Source organism: Vicia villosa, linkage group LG1 (genome assembly GCF_029867415.1).
Source record: "Vicia villosa cultivar HV-30 ecotype Madison, WI linkage group LG1, Vvil1.0, whole genome shotgun sequence".
Lineage (NCBI taxonomy): Eukaryota > Viridiplantae > Streptophyta > Magnoliopsida > Fabales > Fabaceae > Vicia > Vicia villosa.
In genome coordinates this window covers 57729549-57745421 of record NC_081180.1, presented here as the reverse complement: position 1 = coordinate 57745421, position 15873 = coordinate 57729549, and the positions used below count along the sequence as shown (strand labels likewise).

Genomic DNA, 15873 nt, shown 5'->3' with positions numbered 1-15873 from the left:
GGACGAGTTTCTGAATTTAACCATTCACCATAGTGGTGGATTCGTTGATATTAACAATGGTCTGTATGAAGGAGGAGACGTTGCAAAGTTGAGAATAGATGCAGATACGTGGGGTTATTTTGAATTTGTTGGTGTTCTTAAGGAATTAGGTTATAGAGAGTTTGAGAGAATTTGGTACAGAGATCCTACTGAAGGCATGCTTGAATTAGTTGATGATAAAGGAGCCTTAGATATAGCTGATCTTTATAGGGTGCACTTAAAGGTTGACATATATATTCAACACACAGTAGCTCAGCCAGAATTTTCTGATATTCCTATTGAAGCAGAAGAGTTAATGTCAAAAATTAATGAGGAATTTGCTGGTCTGGATGAAGATAATGTTGTGAGGGCAGAAGATAATGTTGTGATGGCAGAAGATAATGTTGTGAGGGCAGAAGATAATGTTTTGATGGATGATGACAATGTTGTGAGGGATGAAGAGACTATTGTGAGTGAAGACTGCACTGCTGTGAGGGATGGAGAGAATATTGTGAGGGAAGATTGCACTACTGTGAGGGAAGATTGCACTACTGTGAGGGATGAAGAGACTATTGTGAGGGAAGAGGTACATACTGTGAGGGATGAGGACAATGTGGGTGAGGTGAATGATGGGTCTACTACTGATAGTGGAGATGATAGTGCTGATAAAAATTATGAGAGTGCTATGGAAGTGGGATTTGATGATTCATCTGATGGCTTTGATGATTTAGAGGAAGAAGATTTGGATGATCTTCTTGAAGATCTAGAGGGGGAACAAAGCAAACAACAGTTGGATAAAGATGGTTTGGAAGAGGAAATAGCAAATGATAGTGAGGAACTTGAAAGTGGTTGTGATAGTGAAGAAGGTGATGTTAAACATAAGAGTTACCCAATGTTTAATGTGAAGAAGGACATGGCAGATTATAAGTGGGAAGTAGGAGTGTACTTTAGGTCAAAGGATGACTTCAAGGAAGCTATAACATCATATGCTGTGCAAAGTGGAAGAAATATGAGGTTTACAAAGAATGACAAAGTGAGGGTGAGGGTTAAATGCAAGGATGGGTGTAAATGGGAAGCATATTGTGCTAATTTGCCAAATGAAGAAACATGGCAACTAAGGAAATTGGTTGACAAGCATGAGTGCAGTAGAGAGTATAATGTGAAAATGTTGACCACTAAATGGCTGAGCAAGAGAATTCAAAACTCTCTGAAAACCAATCCAAGGATGAAGATTAAGGACATAAAGGCAAAGGCTCAAAGGAAGTGGAATGTGGGTGTTAACAAGACTAAGACTATAAGGGCAAGATTTAAGGCTAGAGACATGGTTGATGGATCTTTCTTAGGGGATTATACAAGGATTTATGATTATTGCCATGAGTTGCTAAGAGCTAACCCAGGGTCTACTATCAAGATTAATGTTGATCCAGTCCCAGATGGTAGTGAGGACCAAAGACCATATTTCAAAAGGCTGTATGTTTGCTTTGCAGCATGTAAGGAAAGCTTTAAGTTATCTAGGCACATCATTGGTCTAAATGGTTGCTTCTTAAAGGGGTTGTGTGGTGGACAAATTCTGGCTGCAATAGGGAGAGATCCAAATGACCAGATGCTTCCAGTTGCATTTGCAGTTGTAGAAGGAGAAAACAGGGATAGCTGGACCTGGTTTTTGCAGTTGCTGATTGATGACCTAGGTGGTCAAGAAGAGTGTTTGACATACACATTCATCTCAGACCAGCAAAAGGTCATGGTTTATTTTGTTTGTGCAGAATTATGTCTTTAGTATCACATTACACTTTTTTATTGATGCATTATATTCTTATGTGAATTTTCAGGGTCTACTACCAGCAATGGATGAACTTTTGCCAGGTGTTGAACAAAGATTCTGTGTGAGGCACCTTTATAATAACTTCAGGAAGAAGTATCCTGGTAAAATGTTGAAAGATGCTATCTGGAAAGCTGCAAGGTCAACCTATGTACAAGTTTGGGAGAGAGAAATAGGTCTATGAGACTTATTAGTGATGAGGCATATTTACATATGATGAAGACATCTCCAAGATTCTGGAGTAAATCACACTTTAAGGTAACTTGCTATTACTTGATATTACTTGTTTGATAAGATGTATATGTTTGATAATAAGAACCTGTTCATATGCTGTGTTTAGGTAACTAACAAATGTGATACTCTACTCAATAACATGTCTGAGGCATTCAATAGTGTGATCCTTGAGTCAAGGACCAAGCCTTTAGTAACAATGCTGGAAGAGATCAGGACCTATTTTATGGAGAGATGGGCTAAGAATAGGATGCGGTTTGAGAATTTACCTGATGATGCAGTGCTGCCAAACATTAGAAAACAAGTGGAGAAAACAAGTACCTACACCAACTCATGGATTGTAAGGTATAAACAAGTGTGATCTCTTGTATTTAATTAATTATGCATGAGCTGTAATGTGATTCTTGGTTATTCTATTGTGTAGGATATCTGATGAACATATTTTTGAAGTTAAGCATGTGCAAGATCCAGCTGACATGTTCACTGTGAACTTGAAGGACCACATATGTTCATGTAGGAGGTGGGAGTTGTCTGGTTTGCCATGTGTTCATGCATTGTCATGTATGAAGAGTAGGAACTTTAGATTTGAAGATTTCATTCCAGAGTACTATAGGAAGAGTAGGTACATTGCTGTCTACAAACCAGTTATATATCATGTGAATGGTTCTAACCTATGGGCAAGGACACAATACCCATATGTGCATCCTCCTAAGTTCAGAAAAATGCCTGGCAGACCAAAGAAGAAGAGGAATCTTGAACAAGGAGAGCTTGATGGTACTGACAGAAAACTTAGGAGGACAGGACTGATTGTGAAATGCAGTAGATGCAAAAAGTCAGGGCACAACAAAGCTACATGTAAGGTGACAGGGCCTGCACAGCCAACTACTCAACAAACATCACAACAAACTCCTCAAGGGCCTGCACAACCAAGTACTCAACAAACATCACAAGTAACAACTTCACAGCCAGCTACTCAACAAGTTAGTGCACAACCAGCTACTCAACAAAGTCAACCAGCTTCTCAGACATCCAGAACAAGACAAAGTCCTGCAAAAAAGGCAACAACAAGCAAGGCAAAAAAGCTGGGTGTGAGAAGGCCACAGACTCCTTGGGTACCACCAGGACCAACCACAAGACTAGGTGCATCAAAAATTAGGCCAACAACTAGGAGGACAACACCAACAAAGAGAGCCTCATTCAAGAAGAATGTCTAGCACTTTAGATTTTATATTAGTTATTTAGCACTTTTGGAACTTATTAACAATTATGGTTTTATGTAATTTGTCTGGTAATTTGTCTGGTTTTATGCACTTTTGTAATGTTTGGAATCCTAACTGGTGTATTATAAGTACTCTGCAAGTCTAATGTATCTTTTGAACCTCTATGGCATGGCTTGTTTAATGTGATGCTCTGTTCTGGTTGCATTATAAGCATTTTGTTGTGATACTCTGTTTTCAAAATTACAACACTAGTCATAATTGATACATAATTCTGAACTGGTACATAATTGTACATAATTGATACATAACTGAACACAACATAATGCTTTCAATTTGTTCATAAAACTGGTACATAACTGGTTATAATTGGTTCATAAGACTGGTGCATAATTGATACACAATTGATACATAATTGAACACAACATAATGCTTTCAATTTGAAGATTAAACCTGGTACATAACTGGTTCATAAAACTGGTACACAATACTATTTCACTAACATAAAACCTAATCCTTAATAAAACAGGTTACAAACAAAATTATGGTAATCATCAAGCTACAACATTTTCCATATTTCATTATCTTCTTCAATTGACTCTGTATGTGATCAGTCTCTTTCTTTATTTCTTCAGTTGACAATCTAATTTTGACAAACTCCTCTTGTATGTGTTCAATATTCTTTCCAAGCTTCTCCAACCTAACCATCATGATTTGCCCATTGTTTTCTTCAGATTCTTCGCAGAACCACTCGAAAAACCCACACCCGGGATGATCAGGCCCCTACATGTCACACACCCTCATGTTCAATTTCATAAATCTAATAAACCAACACTATAAACTAACACTCTATGAAAAATAACGTACCTTAAAATGAGGACACCCCCAAAATTGTCTTCCAAAACTCTTAGTGGTCTTTGCCCTTCTTAGAATGGCCTTATCTCCACAGTAGCAAACTTGTTTCCATGGCAGTTCCGACTTCGTACCAAGCTGAGAGATGAAACTTTCATGGCTTCCTTGTAACATAGATGACGAAGAAGTGGACGATTTCATTGTTCTGGATTTCTGGAAAACCCTAGCAGCCCGTAAATTATTCTCACGATGGTGTTTATTCAACAAACCCTAGCCCCCAAATTGATAAGAATTCGTTTTCCAGAAGTAACATTCCTTTTAATGAAGGAGAAGAAGATCCAGGTCATACGCCACGCTGGCAACTCTAAACGGACGTTTCAATGAAATAGACGGAAAGGATAAACCTGACACCAATTTAAAAGATAAGGGAGTTATGTGAACTTTTTAAAAATTGTGGGACCAAAATGAACCCCGAGTGAAAGTTAAGGGACGAAAAAGGGTATTTTGCCTAAATTAAATTTCCTTTGTTAGAATTAAAAAATTAAGCCCATAAGATTCAAAATTTGTTTCATGATATAAATCGATAAAATCAAAACGAGGTCGTCACGTCCCAAAGAAAAGTGTCGCTGTAAGTAACGAGCGCACTCTCCGCATCCACTAATTTACCAAAAAGCAAAAGAGAAAGAAAAGAACAAAGTGAGAACAAAAACACACACTGAAAAAAGCGATTCCAAGAAGCTAATAATCAACAGATAGTTTCGAAAATATCGAAGCGCGGTTAGGAAAATCGATTCTGGAGCCGGAGATGGAGATTTCTACTCCCGCCTCTTCCAAGCCGCTGTCCATTACACCGAGGTCTAGGGTTTTGAGAAGCCCGCTCTCCGATGATCAGATCTGGAAACGCTTGAGGGACGCTGGTTTTGACGAAGAGTCGATTAAGCATAAAGATAAGTCTGCACTTGTAGCTTATATCGCTAAGCTTGAAGCTGAGGTTCGTAAATTTCTTCTTCTCTATATGCCTTTCTTTCTTTCGTTTTCACTGTAATTTATCTGGATTTTGAATTGGGGGAATAGGTCTTTTAATAAGAGATGGCTTAGTGGGTATTGTATAAACCGTAGATAGTGATTAGCTTCTTGTATTGCAATAATTGAATAAAATCATGGTTTGATTGAAACTTTAGAGTATTAATGGGAATATAGCCATTTGTCCCTTTATAGAATGGTTTGAATGGTGTGTTTTAACTGATAGTGGTTGCTTGTAGTGGAATGGAACCACTTGAGTTGTGTGTTTAAAGGTTTAATTTGATTTGAAAAATCGGCAGTGCTGTGCATCAAACTCAGCTTAGGTGGTTTGGCACGTATAGAGGAGACTTGTAAATTATGTAGTTAAGAGAGTAGATTCATGTTTATTTGGTAGAATAGAATATTATGAAACATAGGAAAACCTAGAAAAACTATAAAGAAAGATCTGGAGATAAATGAGTTGGATAGTGAAACATGTTATTTGATAGAATAGAACATTATGACATTGTTTGATCCATGTAGCTGACATCACTTAGTGGGATAAGACCGGGTTGTTGTTGTTGTTGTTGTTGTTGTTGATTCATGTTTATTCAGCTTAATTTTGTTTTGACTCTATATATGACTCACATGTACCGCAATGTTATCAAATAGTGGCACCATGGCCGCTATGGCTGTATACACGGCAGTTTTTGGTCTCGCCGCGATGGTAAATATCGACTGATAATGCTGTTTTTTCCCCCATAATTCGCTATACCGGCGCCATAAAGCTGCAGTTATGGTGGGATTTTGGCTCTCCGCCATGGACTGCCATCCCCCATCGACAACACTGATGTATCGTATGAATAACCATGATTTAGTTTTTGTGGTCTGTTCACTTATAAGATCGGTTGAGAAAGCTGAGTTGATACTGAATTTGCAAGAATTGTAAAATAGTTTGTTATCATACAAACTAATAATTTTTCCACCAATCGAATTGCATTTTCAAGTGAATACTCAGGTTTATGAGGTGTTTTGATTTTGTAAGATACACGATGAATATTCCTTATTGGTGTCAGCCAAATTTATTTTTTCTTAACATTTTATGTAGATATATGATCATCAGCATCACATGGGCCTTCTTATATTGGAGAGAAAGGAATTGACCTCCAAGTATGAACAAGTTAAAACCAAGGTTGAATCATTTGAGTTAATGCATAACCATGATTCATCCATGAATAAATCTGCATTAGCTGAATCAAGAAAACGGGAAGAATCTTTGAAGAAGACAATAGGCGTGAAAGATGCATGCATAGGAAGTGTAAGCTTCTTGAATAATATCCACCCTTGCAAAACCATATATTCTATTTTCCATTCCATTTTTTTATTCAAAGTTTGAGATAGCATTTTTTTATTTCTTTTTGTAGCTTGAGAAGGCCTTGCATGAGATGCGTACTGAATGTGCTGAAACAAAGGTTGCAGCTGAGAGTAAATTAGCTGAAGCACACCAATTGATAGAAGAAGCACAAAAAAAGTTTACGGAGGCTGAAGCCAAAGTGTGTGCTGTAGAATCTTTGCAAGCAGATGCTACTCGATATAACAATGTTGCTGAAAGGAAGCTTCGTGATGTTGAAGCACGGGAAGATAATCTCAGGCGGCAAATTATATCTTTCAAGTCTGAGTATGTTATTCTTATAATATAAATAATTCTTCTAATATAATTAATAACTGAATTCATGTGATCTTGAGCGAGCAGGTGATCTTAATCCACCTCTAATAACATAAATTTTTGATAGGTTGATATTTTCAAAATGTACGTTGATATCTCTTTCTTTCCCTTCTCTCACAGTTGTGATGAAAAAGAGAAGGAGCTGAATCTCGAGAGGCATTCCCTCTCTGAAAGGCAGAAGGTTTTGCAGCAAGAACAGGAAAGGTTACTTCAATCGCAGTCTTTGCTCAACCAGAGAGAGGATCATCTCTTTAGTAGATCTCAGGAACTAAATCGTCTTCAAAAAGAGTTGGAGGACTCAAAGTTTAAAACTGAAAAGGAACATGAGGCCCTCCATGACAAGAAAACCAGCCTACAACTACTGGAGGCCACCCTTATACAACAAGAAGAGGTTCGTATTTGAAAATTCTCAGTTGGGTCAAGATGAAACTGATATTAAGTAGTATTTAATTTCTGTCTTGTTCACCTGTGGATATGTGTGGTGTCAAAACAGGCACTCACTAAATGGAAAACCGAGCTTAACAATAAAGAGAAAGAGTTGCATGAATTTGAAGTGAAACTTTCTAATAGAGAATCTGTATGTTCTCTTCTTATTCTCAATGGTTCATTTTAATTTCTCAGACTTTCACTGTATCATTATTATTTTGACTTTGTTGAATGGAAAATGTAGGATGAAACTCAGAAGGTTATGGCAGATCAGGAAGCCACATTGAGAACAAGAAAACATGATTTGGAAGTTGAGCTACAAATGCAGCGCAAATCGGTTGAAAATGAAATTGAGACAAAGAGACGGGCTTGGGAATTAAAGGAGGTTGATCTTAAACACCGGGAGGACCAAATCCTTGAAAGGGAACATGAGTTGGAAGTCCTGTCAAGATCATTGACCGAAAAGGAGAAAGACCTAGTGGATCTGTCAACTTCTCTTAAAGATAAAGATCAAAGCCTTAGATCTGCTGAGAAGGAGTTTGAATTAAACAAAACCATTTTGCAAAAGGAGAAAGATGATATTGAACAAGCTAAGCAAGATCTGCAGGAGTCTTTGACATCTTTGGAAAATGAAAAAAGACAAGTTGATAACGCAAAGAAGAGATTGGAGGTCATCCAAAGTGAAACAGGCGACTTATCAGTTTTTGAAGTGAAACTTAAGGAAGAGATTGATCTTGTAAGATCTCAGAATTTGGAGCTTTTGGCTGAGGCTGATAAGTTGAAAGCTGAGAAGGCCAAGTTTGAAGCTGAGTGGGAGCTTCTTGATGAAAAAAAAGAAGAGCTGCGAAAAGAAGCAGAGTTTATAGAAAACGAAAGGAAGGCGGTTTCCACTTTTATTAAGAATGAGCGTGACAAGCTAAGAGAAGAAAAAGAAAATTTGCGTAATCAGTACACCCATGACTTGGGGTCACTTGCTAGTGAACGGGAAAATTTCATGAAGAAGATGGCAGATGAACATGCTGAGTGGTTTGGCAAGATGCAGCAGGAGCGAGCAGATTTTCAGCGGGATATTGAGATGCAAAAAAGGGAGCTGAATAACCTTATTGAGAAGAGACGGGAAGAAGTTGAAAGTTATTTGAAGGAAAGAGAAAAGGCTTTTGAGGAAGAGAAGGATAGGGAACTCCGGCGTGCTGATGCTCTTAAAGAGAAAGCAGCAAAAGAATTGGAACAAGTTTCCTTGGAGATGAAAAGGCTTCAAACTGAGCGCAGTGAGATAAGTTTGGATCGTGAGCTAAGAAATAAAGAATGGGCTGAATTAACTGATTGTATTAAAGAACTTGAGGTTCAAAGGGATAAACTACAAAAACAGAGAGAACTGTTGCATGCTGATAGAATTAAAATTTATTCTCAGACTGAAGAATTGAAGAAGTTAGAAGACTCGAAAGTTGTCTCTGATGACCTCGCGATTGTTGAAATGCTGAAATCTGATATGGAGTATAACCTACAGAAAATGTCTTCAATGAAAAATTTGAAATATCAGACTCTTACACAAGGTCGTTTGAGCAAGGACTTGGATGTTGATAACATCAGCAATGAGTTTGATACTCCATTTGTGCAGAAATCATCAGGTGTTTCTCCTCCTAGTGCAGCTCGATTCTCATGGATAAAACGATGCTCAGAACTAATATTCCGAAATTCTCCTCATACACCACTCATGAAAAAAGAAAATCTGCCTCTGGTTTCTGATAAAAATAATGTTAGTACTGGGCAAAAGCACTTGGATAATGACAAACCACTTGGTAATTTTAACAATGGACAGCAAATGGAATTTTCTTTTGGAGAACCAAAAGTAATTGTTGAAGTACCATCTCGAGATGGAAATGCTAGTAGAACAAGCGAGTTCGAATCTGTAACTAAAGATGTTAATGGGAAAACTACATTTTCAGATGAACCCCAAGTGGGAAGAGGGAAAAGAGGCAGGGGGAACTTGATTTCTAAAGCTGGTGATCCTCTTGTAGATGTTGTGCAGAATAAGAGACCAAGAGGCGAAGAACGAATGGCCCAAAATCCTTTAGATCAGGGCACTACCTACTGGTACAAATTCGCCCTACTGAAACACAATTTTACCATTATTTTTATGGATTTGATTCATATGCACCGACTGTAAATATTTTTTACACTTTCAGTCAATCGTCACGGTTCAATTATTAAAAAAATTTATTTTTGAGCATCTAGTTTTACTTTAGTAATATATGATTCATAAGTAGTTTAAGTGCCGTATGGGCTCACAAGTTTTTTATGATTTTGTTTTCAGTATGCTTTCAACCCAGTCAGATATATCAGAGATTCAGCAGCTGTCAACGACTTCAAATCATAAACAAGGGAACACTGAAGAAACTCGTGTAGTAACGATTGACAAGGTCATTCATGTTTCAGAAGTGATTTCTGAGAAAGTTGATACTCTCAGCATTCCCAATCAAGAACCTGGAGATAATTTGCAGAGTCCTACGTTGGGAGTGTGTCAATATAATCTTCACAGAGAAACAATTGATCAGTCAAATTCTAGTGTATTGGAAAGCAAAGAAGGAATATGCAAAGAAAACAATGAGCATGTTTCTTCCTTTTCTGAAAACTGAAAACTGTTAGGTATTGACAACTAGTACTGCTTCTACTTGTTATTTCATTTCTAGACTAGGTAACTTCAAAACTTGTTTTCTTTTGTTTCTTTTTCTGCTTAAACTCCTCTCAGTTCTTAATGCAGGTTTTGTTTGGCTTTGTTTGGCTGTGTACAGGGACTATGGACGTGTGCATTGGTACTAAAAAATTAGTTGGTTAAGACATTAAATATATATATTAGGAGTGTGTGGTGTGTGTCGAGACTGAATCACTGAATCACTGAACCATGTCTAGCCGTAAATTCCTCTATACTTTTTGTCACATTCAATTTTACTTGTTACATTTGTAAATATAACGTATTGATTTGCTTTATTTGTTCATCCAATGCAGGATATCATTTGTTGGTTTGTTGGAGCTGGTTATTTGTGTATACTATAGATAATTGGTGAAATCTGCTTTTGTATATACACCTCATTGATGCAGTCGCAAATTGCATTTAGGATGAGGGTAGATTGCAGATATAGTGTTTCCTACTTCAAAAAGATTGAAAAGAGATAGTTAGATACATCATATTGGTTTTCTGATTTGATGAGTTCTTTCTTGATGGTATTTTTTTCGTCGCGTTCAAATCAAATTTGCTTTTGGCACAATGCTAGGTTTCTTTGTGTGTCTTCATAGGAATTTTATGTCTGTGATCGGAATAGTGTTTGGTTGTTTTTGGTTAAAGAGTCATAAGTATCTCAAGCTCTTACTTACATTTTGCTGGTTCTTACTATACCTTTGTATTATGTTAAAACTATGGTGAGGTCGCTAGAATTATCATTATGTATATCTCGTTGACAGCTACTATTAAAGAGTTTCTGCATTTAAGTTTCAAGGTACTCCCTCCGCCCCAAAAGAGAAAAAAAACAAAAATCACACTTAATAAAAAAAGAAAAAACACTATAATTTGGATGATGATTTTTTTGTAGTTTTATGGTAATAATTGTCTTGAGAAAATGTAAAATCAATTTTAATGGGTGGTTGGTTATAGAAAAAGTGAGAGAAAGTAAATTAAATGTAATTTGCTTTTCTTTTATATTTTGGGACAAAAAAATGTTTTTTTTCTCTTATATTTTAGGACGGAAAGAGTAATTCAGAAAACACGTCTTATAGCAGTATATAAGTGTGTATTTATATAATTTAAAATATATCAATTTAATGGTTGGATTGCTAAATGTTAATTTGATAGTCTTTAAACTCTATCATGTATTTTTCTTCGATTTTTTCTTATTTATTTCTTCATTATGTTTTTTTCTTTTATTTCTGCATGCTGCTATATTTTCTCCCTTTTTAAAGCGCTCTAGTTTTAATTTATTTTCTAGTATTAGACAATGTCTAAAAATCAGAAAACCTCTTGAACTTAAGGGGTTGGCGGTTCAAAGAGAACTAACCTGGACGAAAATATATATGAAAATAATTAATGGAGATACGAACTCTACCCGCAGTATTTTTTGCACAAAGTTGATTAATAGAAGAATAATAAGAGCCAAAGACCATCTAATGAGAAAGAAGAACAATGTTCAACCTTACACCAAATATCCATAAGTGATAAAGAGATTATAGAGTATACCAAAAACAAAAAGAAACACAACATTGATGCTCATATAGCTAATGATAAAAAATATTAATTTTGAAAACATTCAATCTGATGCAAGTGAAGATGACCTTGATGATGAATCAATCGCTAAAAAAAGGACCAATAAAATCTTTATGTTACAACCTCTTCACACATATCCATTCAACTCTTTCCAAATGAAGTGGTTGTAGTTTTTGTTTTGAAAAAGGCAAAATGAGATTAAACTATCTAGCATCAGAAATGCTAGCAAATAAACATTACACGGCATACTGTTTAGACTACGCAAACCACATAGTAACTATGCATATGCTTCACATCTAATATAAAAATCACCAGGTCTGGCAGCTAATCCAACAATACATACAGAAAAACAAGTAGCAACATTAGAACAAATCTAATACCCAGTCAGCTTGCATATTGGACAAGCAGCTCCTACAGAACTGACAGCACCATAGACCAAAATTCTACACCGTTAACTGTCACGATGAAACAGCAGTGACCAAATATAAACGCCAAGAGTAGACACTGCCGCACTCACCAAAACAAAAATCCAAATGCCGCTACTCCCATTTCCTTGATATTCCAACGATAAGCCGAAAGGCCGAATAACAAGAACCATTGAACCTGATAATCTGATGCACCTGAAAGATAACCTGCTGGGACCAGGATTAAAACTCACATCAGAGCCAAACACTGGAGCTGAGGACACCTCTCTTCACCATCAGACTGAATGATAATTGTTAGTGAACCCAAACATGCTCTAGGATGCGAAAACCATTGCGTCGATGCGAGATGCCGATGAACGCTACAATGCACCATAACTGCCCTGCCACAATCCAACGCTAATGAAGTAATACTGACAGCTGGAAAGACTCTGAGCGCCTTGCACAATACCAGAAACCAAACCAGCTCTACACCCACCCCCATTCTCGACCATCAAGTATGCCAAAACACGCCTTAGGATTCTTGCACCAAGCGACTATGTCATCAGCAATAAAATTAGATTTTAATCTAAGCCATCTCCAAGCCAGAATCTTCGTCTCTTCTACCACCTTTTCCATTTGGATTTCCTCGTTCCGGAACACTTTATTATTTCTGAATCTCCATATGCACCACACACAAGCAGCCCATATAACTCTCAATATCAAGGTTAACTTTCTTTGTGTACCAAGCAGACCTTCAAACTGTTCAAGATGCTGCCATCCGTCATTGTGCAGATTTGAATAAACTCATATCCAATTGCGAATGAGACTCCACGCACCTGCAAATTTTGGACACTCAAAGAAAATGTGAGATGCGGATTCCTCTCTTCCACACTCCCCTACACCGCCTATTTGGCTATTAGGTAATACTCCCCTTCGGACTATGAAGTGGTTGTAGTTAAAAACTAAAAATTAGATATTGATTATTAACTTTAATGCTATTCATTGACAATGAAATGCATGTAATACTTAAAAATATTATTTATTTGACTAATGAAAAGTTAAAGACAAAAAATAAAATATAAAGGAAAGATGAAATTCATTTTGTTTTTCCCCCATCTTTCTCCGGTCAATTGTCTATCTTACTCTATTTGTTCACATATCCTTCTCTCCTTTCCTTCTTTATATATATAATCATGTCATCAATTTCTAATAAACATAGCGTTTACTTGAAACTCATACTAAGGAAACATGGGAAGAGCACCTTGCTGTGACAAAGCCAATGTTAAAAAAGGTCCATGGTCGCCAGAAGAAGACTCTAAACTCAAAGCTTATATCCAACAACATGGCACTGCTGGCAATTGGATAGCTCTTCCCAAGAAAATAGGTATTGTTATTATATTCTAACACTCTTTATATATATGTTGCTGAAGCACTAATTAATCTCTCTTTTGTAATAGGCCTCAAAAGATGTGGAAAAAGTTGTCGTCTTCGATGGCTAAATTATCTTCGTCCAAATCTTAGACATGGAAGATTCTCAGAAGAAGAAGATAACATTATTTGCAGCCTCTATGTCAATATTGGAAGCAGGTAATTATTATATTTTTTTCTTCTGATTTTTAAATTATATATAATAAAGATTATACAGAAATAGAAAGACAAACGGACAACCAAAATAATATGATGTTATATATGCAGGTGGTCAGTTATAGCAGCGCAGTTACCAGGACGAACAGATAATGATATAAAAAACCATTGGAACACAAGGTTGAAGAAGAAACTTTTAACAAATCAAAGGAATGAGCAACAATCTCAAATCAAGAGAGAAAATACTTGTTCTATCCAAGACTATAATAATAAGCTTAAGGAAGTTGAGTTGTATGGTAATCATCATCAACTGCAGGCAGTGAATAGTAACATATACTTCCCAGAAGATCAACTATATTATCCATCCACAATGAATAACATAACCTGTGCAGGGTTGTCCTATGTGAACCAGCAAGAAAAAGATAATGGATCAGCGAACTTGAATTCAACAGAAAGCACTAGTTGGGGGGATATGAGGTCTTTGATTAACTCACCTTTGGTTTCTGATTATGAAGGTTGTCAACAAGATGTTGTTAGTTTCGATGAGTCTATGTTCTATGGAATGATTCAAACGCAATAACACTTCTTTGACTGCATATATACTGGTTGTTTACTTGTTTTCGTTTGCATGTTTTGTTTAATATTTTTGTAATTTCCATAAATAGCTTATCTGAAAATTTGATTTCTTTGTAGTTCAAAAATAAAAGTTAGCAATATAATTTGATATTTTTTTAAAATATAAAATCTATGTTAAATTTCTTAGGAACACACATTCCTACCTTTTCACCTATTAAAATTGATAATTATATCATTAAACACACATATAATTAACCTCAAGTATGCTATAAAGAGACTTGTATGATTTATAGAACACTAATATTGAGTAAACATTCTTGTGTCCTTGTCAGCGGGATTTTCTCATTCTTCTATCATCCTCAATTATGCAAATCAAGTGTGGAGTCTTAAGTTTTTTAGATTTATTAATCATTGGTTATCTTATGGAATTCTTTTTGAGTTAGGGCCTGTTTTTGTTTTTTTTTTTTAAATGATTTTTATAGTATAATATAATTTTGTGTAAAAAAAATTTACAAATTTTTTTTTTTTATAAAAACTTCAAAAGTAATTTGGTTTGAATAGTTATTCTTAAAATGTTATTTTAGATATTTTATCATCTTATTGAAACTTTTTTTGGATATCAAATTTTTAAGAAATCCATTAATTTTGAAGCTATTTCAAATAATTTTTCAAAAAAATCATTTTTAAAATACAACTTTTTAAAAATATTGCGATTTCGACTATGTTTTGATCTTCAATGATGTATGTTAATGTTATAGGATGTCTAAATTAGTCTTTTTATTTTAAAAAAATAATTTTATAAAATCCATTTTTAAAAATACAAAGAAAAAATTCATTTTTTTAAAGTTAAAACAAATAGGCCCTGCGTTTATTCGATATGGACTGATACTAAGATCTATGGTTGGAAAGCTTTTGCCTTGTTAGAGAAATTAAAAGCTCTCAAATTGGCCTTAAAAATGTGGAACAGACATGTGTTTGAAAATCTTGACTTTTAGATTGAATCCCAAAAAGAGGCGGTGAGTAATTTAGATTCTCTGTTTGATCATATGACATTATCAGAGGAGGAGATTGATGTTAGAATGGGAGTGATTACGAATATTTACTCCTGCAAAGGATTAAAGATTTTTCATTGTTTCAAAGGTCTAGCTAGATCTAAGTGGCTTAAGGCAGGTGATATTAATTATGATATTTTTCAGGCCTAGAGAAATGTTATTTTACCTCTTAAGATGGAAGAAGACATGATTTAAAGGGTGATTGAAATTAGGTAAGAGGCTATTAAGTATATCTATGATCATTTTAAGAAAACGAACGTTGATAAACCTCTTCTTGACGGTGATGACAATCTTCCTCTTATTGTATCCTTTAGTCTTCAGGAGTTAGATTGTGAGGTGTCTCTGTGAGAGGACATCAAAAGAACAGGTCTGTATGGTTCAATTTCTCCTTTTTGAAAATGTTTTGGAACTTAATAAGGGATGATTTGGGGGTTATGTTTGATCACTTTCATTATTTTTCATCTCTATCACAAAATTTTGCATCTTATTTGTGATTTTGATCCCTAAGAATGAGGCTCCTTCTCAATTGGGAGATTTTAGGTTGATTTATCATGTGGAATCTTTGTACAAGTTGGTGGCTAAGGTGTTGGTTGCTAGACTTAGAGTTGTGATGGATAAGTTTGTTTCTCATAATCAATCGACATTCAATCAACAAGTTTGTTAATCTCATCAAAGTTCCGTACAAGCAAGGCCTAATTAGGCCAAATAAAC

The 15873-nt window shown here is 35.7% G+C and overlaps 2 protein-coding genes across 2 annotated transcripts; both read left to right on the top strand.

The window, feature by feature from the left end:
• The first annotated feature begins 4747 nt into the window (after positions 1-4747).
• LOC131638721 (protein CROWDED NUCLEI 4) lies at positions 4748-10732 on the top strand. Its single transcript, XM_058909281.1, has 9 exons — positions 4748-5128; positions 6248-6457; positions 6564-6817; positions 6986-7256; positions 7359-7442; positions 7536-9385; positions 9606-9937; positions 10053-10203; positions 10298-10732. The coding sequence occupies exons 1-7, from the start codon at positions 4943-4945 to the stop codon at positions 9925-9927; spliced, it is 3177 nt and encodes a 1058-aa protein (XP_058765264.1). The 5' UTR covers positions 4748-4942; the 3' UTR covers positions 9928-9937; positions 10053-10203; positions 10298-10732.
• A 2345-nt stretch (positions 10733-13077) lies between these two features.
• LOC131606997 (transcription factor RAX3-like) lies at positions 13078-14239 on the top strand. Its single transcript, XM_058879065.1, has 3 exons — positions 13078-13334; positions 13408-13537; positions 13646-14239. The coding sequence occupies exons 1-3, from the start codon at positions 13199-13201 to the stop codon at positions 14112-14114; spliced, it is 735 nt and encodes a 244-aa protein (XP_058735048.1). The 5' UTR covers positions 13078-13198; the 3' UTR covers positions 14115-14239.
• The last annotated feature ends 1634 nt before the right edge of the window (positions 14240-15873 follow it).